This window comes from Carassius auratus, chromosome 32, assembly GCF_003368295.1.
Source record: "Carassius auratus strain Wakin chromosome 32, ASM336829v1, whole genome shotgun sequence".
NCBI lineage: Eukaryota > Metazoa > Chordata > Actinopteri > Cypriniformes > Cyprinidae > Carassius > Carassius auratus.
Genome location: NC_039274.1, coordinates 13,484,687 through 13,490,686, shown reverse-complemented (window position 1 = coordinate 13,490,686; position 6,000 = coordinate 13,484,687). Strand labels below are relative to the sequence as shown.

At 36.0% G+C, this 6,000-nt stretch overlaps 1 protein-coding gene across 1 annotated transcript in view; it reads right to left on the bottom strand.

Annotated features, from left to right (window-relative positions):
* Window positions 1-2,350: 2,350 nt before the first annotated feature.
* Window positions 2,351-6,000, bottom strand: part of lypla1 (lysophospholipase 1) — a 47,870-nt gene continuing 44,220 nt past the window's right edge. Inside the window, exon 10 of the mRNA XM_026215555.1 lies at window positions 2,351-3,055. Coding sequence (XP_026071340.1) covers window positions 2,990-3,055 — 66 coding nt within the window. The 3' untranslated portion in view covers window positions 2,351-2,989. The remainder of the gene's footprint in view (window positions 3,056-6,000) is intronic.

Genomic DNA, 6,000 nt, shown 5'->3' with positions numbered 1-6,000 from the left:
CACATTGCTAACTAGCAATATGTCGCAGAGCTCCTTTCTTAAATTTTTTTTAGCAAAAAACCTCGGCTTGATGGACAGCCGGACACAAGGCCTAACGTTACACCTGATGAGGATGTTTCTCCCTCCCCGGGCCCAACATCAACAGACAGTGTTGCCAGATTGGAAATGTCCAAGTATCGTACCAGAAGTTCAAAACTATCGTATTTGGAAGAAAGTTATTACATTTAACAATTAACTACATTTTTACACGACCTGCAAATTACCACTAGGAGTATGGTTGGACGGAAGCAGTGCAACAAAAATACTATCCCATAATTTTGCACAGTAATCTGACAATAAATGTGGCACATCCAGATTTTCATATGCTCACCCAGAGTCTCTTTTCTGGCTACACTACTGATATGCACACAACTTTTTAGCTCACAAAACTGGAGGTTTTGACTTTTTCTTGACTGATACACACATTCACACACATAATTTCAGAAGCGTGCTCATCGGGCTTTCGTAGCGGCAAACGCTTTCATTGCGTCCTCTAGTAAAAACTTGTACTATGGAGATCATTTTTAATCAGTTTAAGCTTTGAGAAACTGCGTTCTCCAAAGCTCACAGTGACGGGGAGAGTGACAAGCACTCTCAATGCTACAAAAACATTTGGAAAAATTGATTCCATCCCTTTTTCACAGATGAATTTAAGCGCATCCAGTGGTTTAGATACAGCAGCAGGTGTCTGCCCAAAGCAGTCAGCTCTTCAAACAATTCATGCCCATCAACATCCCACGAGTCTCCATGAGTCTGGGCCTTTTCTAGCAATCCTGAAGAACTATTCTATTCTCCTTTTCTTTGAGAGATGCGATGTCATATAAAAATCTAAATATGCGCCCATTGTCTCTAAGCAGCGAAAAGCGCTGTATGACCAGATAACTTGATTCGTTTTGACATTTTTTAATATACATTAAAGCTGCAGTAGGTAACTTTTGTAAAAATATATTTTTCACATATTTGTTAAACCTGTCATTATGTCCTGACAGTAGAATATGAGACAGATAATCTGTGAAAAAATCAAGCTCCTCTGGCTCCTCCCAGTGGTACTATTGCCATTTGTAGAAAGTCATCCGCTCCCGGTAAGAAACAACCAATCAGAGCTGCAGTCCGTAACTTTGTTTGTGTTCAAAATGTAGAAAAATTTATATAATAAGCGAGTACACCATGAATCCATTTTCCAAACCGTGTTATTAGCTTGTCCTGAATCACTAGGGTGCACCTATAATAAGTGTTTATATTCAGACTATTTTAGATTGCTTTGGGGTGGAGTAACCCAGTACCTTTGTGATTCTTCATAGACATAAACAGAGAGAAGTAGTTCCGTCTACTTTGTTCTTCCGCAAGATGCAAGCAGTTCTGTTTATTAACCGCTAGAGTGTCAAAAGTTACCTACGGCAGCTTTAAAGTATTTTGCATGCATATAGACCTACTAATAGAACGCTGGCGGGCGGGAATTTTTATTCGAAATATAATTTTTTTTTTTTTTTTTTTTTTATTCTGTTGATATAGCGATAATTGTAACCTAATAGCCACTCAATTCTCTCTCTCTCGCCTTCTCATTCTCTTGCTGCCCTGGCTGAGCTGCCTCAGGCGGCTGCCTAGTTCGCTTATACACAGTAACTTTTGTAGTGTTAAATAACTCAAGAGATAAATTTAACACTGGACCCGAGTGTATTTGGTCCCACACAGAATTGGTGATAAAATGATTCTCATCACAGTGTTCAATTTTCAGAGTAAAATTAACATTGTTTGGAGTTAAAAATTAACACTGCTCAACACTGAATAGTGTTGTTACAATTAAACACTAAAGTAAATTAACTCTGAATAGTGTTACCACAATTTAACACTAAGGGGAAATTAACACCAATTAGTTTATTTACATTTTCTTAGTGAAAAACAAAAAAAAAGTATACTTTTAAAACCCAATTGGTGTTGCTATAAGTTAATAATGCAGACACTTTGAAAGTGACAAAAACGACATGTCCTCTTATACTGAATCCTGTAGATGTGGAGGATATATTAATTTGTAAGGATATATTAATTTGTTTACATTTACATTGGGAAGGATTTTTATTTATTTTTTTAGCCATATCCGAATGCAAATTTATTTGAGCTGTACTATTTTTAAATGGTAGTTTTCTATATAACATTAGGGATGCAAAGCACATTAAAGGCCGCTGTATGCAGAGCAATGAGGAAAGTTTTTCTCACTCTCACACACTTCCTTATACTAACTGAATAGTTTTCTAAACACAAACCCATCGAAAATGGGTATTTCTACAAATAAAAAAGCAACATTATTTTTTCAGTAGGATTTTAATATTCTTCCAACACTTGGTATTGTGGCAATCTCATCTTCATCTGTTCTTCATAATTTTACGAACCTTCTTGCTGTTGTCTGAGTAGAAGTCAAATATAAATTTCATTACTCTAAGAAATGCAACAGTTTGGATTAGAGAACATTTAATTATGTGAAAAGAGCTGAAGCACACTGAAATAGACACTGAAGGATATTTATTTAATATAAAGCGGGTGAAGTTATGTAGCCTAGACTCATGAACCTTTTATGCGTAAAGCTGTACCTTGTTTGAATTATGTTTTATAAGTAATGTTTAGAATTTTTTATTTATTTTTTTTGCCTGTAGGATTCCAATTAATATTACTTAACTAATTTAAGGTTTTGCCACTTTTTTATATTATAACAGTGATTAAGGACTCAGAGTTTACCATCTCAGGTTAAGTCAACTCAGAGTTCCTTATTGAAACAGGCCCTTGGTGCAGAGTAATAGGAAAAAATATATATTTTAATTTAATTAAATGACATGCAATTAAGGGTCTAAAAACACTAAATTCAGTTTGATTCAATATATTTTTTATATATTAACTTAAGTACTGTAAGAAGGTAACAACTTTATTTGTGTACTTTTGTCAAATGGCTAAATACAGTTTAAATGATTGATTTATTGATTTCGGGGAGCTGCTTCTCAATGAATTGCTTGATGTCCATCATTTCCTGTTGAGAGAAAGGAAGAAGGGAATCGGTTCAAAGTGTTTTGGGATGTTATAATTAAATCAAATTAATCCATTCAAATGCCATATTCAAAAACAAGTAACCTATGTAGGAAGCATTTTTAGGCTGTCATCCATTTAAAAAAATCTAATTAGTTGTATGAAGCAAGATGGAATCCTTTGAAGGGACACACCGTTCTAGAACCTATACAGTGTATCTCTAAGGCAGGGCTAACAAACATTCACACTATCACTTACACTTTAGATTTAGAATTTAGAATTTAGAATCTCCAATTCAACTGAGCTGCTGTTTTTGACTGTGGAGGAAACCAGAGTCCTGGTGGATACCATACCAATAAAAGGAAGGAAAGAAATGCCCACTTAGAAAGGCAGCCAGGACTCAAACTGGAGACCTACCCACTGAGTTACAGTCGTGGCCAAAAATATTGGCCCCCCTTGGTAAATATGATCAAAGAAGGCTGTGATAATTCATCTGCATTTTTAATCCTTTTTGATTTTTGATTAAAAAAAAAAAATCACAAAAATGTATCCTTTCATTGGATAATAATAATTTAAAATGGGTGGGGGAGATACCATTATGAAATAAAGGTTTTTCCTCATATACTCGTTGGAAACAATTATTAGCCCCGCTAGAAATTCTTATGAGTTAAAATATCTCTGAAGTATATTCCCATTCATATTCACCATTTTGTTTTCAGAAATATAAAGCCCAAATTCCCTTAATTATCCATTACAATGAGAAAAACCAAAGAATATATTTCTGATGTGCAGCAAAAGATAATTGAGCTTCACAAATTGTTTTTTTCCACCATCAGGGCAATAATTAAGAATTTCCAATCAACATAAAATGTAACGAATCTGCCTGGAAGAGAACGTGTGTCTATATCGTCCTTATGCATGGTTTGAAGGAGAGTTTGAGTGGCTAAAGACTCTCCAAGGATCACAGCTGGAGAATTGCAGAAAATAGTTGAATCTCGGGTTCAGAAAATCTTTTTAAAAAAATGTCAAACAGAACCTACATGACCATGTTGTTTGGACATGACTGGAACTTCAAATGGGACTGCCTTCTATGGTCAGATGAAACTAAAAATGAACTTTTTAGCAGAGTGAACAGAGATAAAAAGTACCCCATGTGTACAATGAAATATACAGCTGTATTCTTGATGTTGTGAGCCTATTTTTCTGCTGGAGGTCCTGGACATCTTGTTTATACACATGGCATCATGGATTCTTTTTTGATATTTTGATCTTCCATCTGTACAATAACCCAAACACAAACCTCAAAAACAACACCAATATTTGTCACTGAGTTTAAAATCAAGCTTCTGCTATGGCAATTCCAGTCCTCTGACCTGAACCCTTTAGAAAATGAGAGGAGTGAACGGGTGCGATTTGCCGTAGGGGATGCGTGGGATTTCCCCCTTTCTGGTCAACGTATCCCCACCTCTGCTTAATTATTTTTATCCCGGTGGGGATAAATTTATCCCTCCCTCAAAGTGATCAGTGCTACTACACTAGTGGCGAGACAGATCACAAAACTTATCACGGATCCGTGGTTTGATTAAAGCCACTGCTCCGCAGACTTGCTCAATGTCCCGCCCACGGCGCTATCTGATTGGTTACAACTCACTAGTAATAGCCTATCAACACTTGCGAGATGGCTGAAGCCGGTCCGCTGGGCAGTGGAGCTGCCAATTTAGTGACTTTTTTCCAAAAAAGCGACTAGCGACAAATCTAGCAACTTCTTGGGCAATCATTATTTAGTCTCTGAGACTCTCTGGTGCTGCCGTACGAGCGCGAAGTCTCTCTTTCCCAGTGCAAGCCTCTCTCTCTGCATCTGCTGTGTTCAACGAGCGCAGAGAGGAGCAGCATTTTCAGTAAAAAAAAAAAAAAAAAAAAGATATTCTGTTGCTTCTAACTCTATTTTACAAGCAAATATAGCCGACATCAGTCACAGGACAACCACTGACTTTATGTTATGTGTATTTGAATTCATTAGACAATGTCGTGAATAGGATTTTAGTGCACATTAATGTTTGAGAGCAGGTTTGTAGTTTTAATGGACCGCGTTTCAGTCATAATATTCATTGCAGTAAAATTGCAGTATGTGAGCATAGGGAGGCAATACAATAAGACGCACTTACCTCATAAATATGCTAATTAGCGCATGACGTCATCTAGTTCATGTTCTCATTATTTATTTTTATGAATTAAAATGTTTCAAAACCAATGCCAATGTGTCTTAGAGAAAAACATTTATTTCAAAACATTTTTTAATAAAAGATCAAAAGGATTAACAATGCAGATACATTTTCACAGCCTTCTTTGATCATATTTACCAAGGGGCCAATATCTTTGGCCACGACTGTACCACATCAGCCACTTTTCCACTGTTGGGCCAGTGCGAGCCAGGGCTTAAAACGGGCCGGACGGGGCTAACAGCCTCAGACCTGTAGCACCAAGGCCAAAATAGCGCTGCATTTCCACCATCGGGTCAGAAGATTCCTGTGCTTCACTAAATCCCACCCTTTACACGCCTCTCAAGAAAAAACGTCATGCAACCCATCATTGTACCAACAAAGAGAAGTTTTCAGAAAACTAGTGAGAAGTAAATCACTGGAACTAAAGCGATCACAAAACGAACATGATAAAAGATTCTGTTTGTTTGCATGCTTTGTTAAATATTTAAATCCAAAAGCATCAATATCTTACTATAACAAGTGATACATTGATCATAATAAATTAATTTATCAGAATGAAAATTAGTCACACAGAAATAAAATGTTATGAACATAGTATATTATTCATTCGAGTCTGTTTCTGTTTATTTGTAGTCACTTTAGCCTATATACATCACATTTAGAAAAAAATTATCATTTATATATTTTATAAAAGTTCCCAAACAAAAATCATTATTACATTTTGATG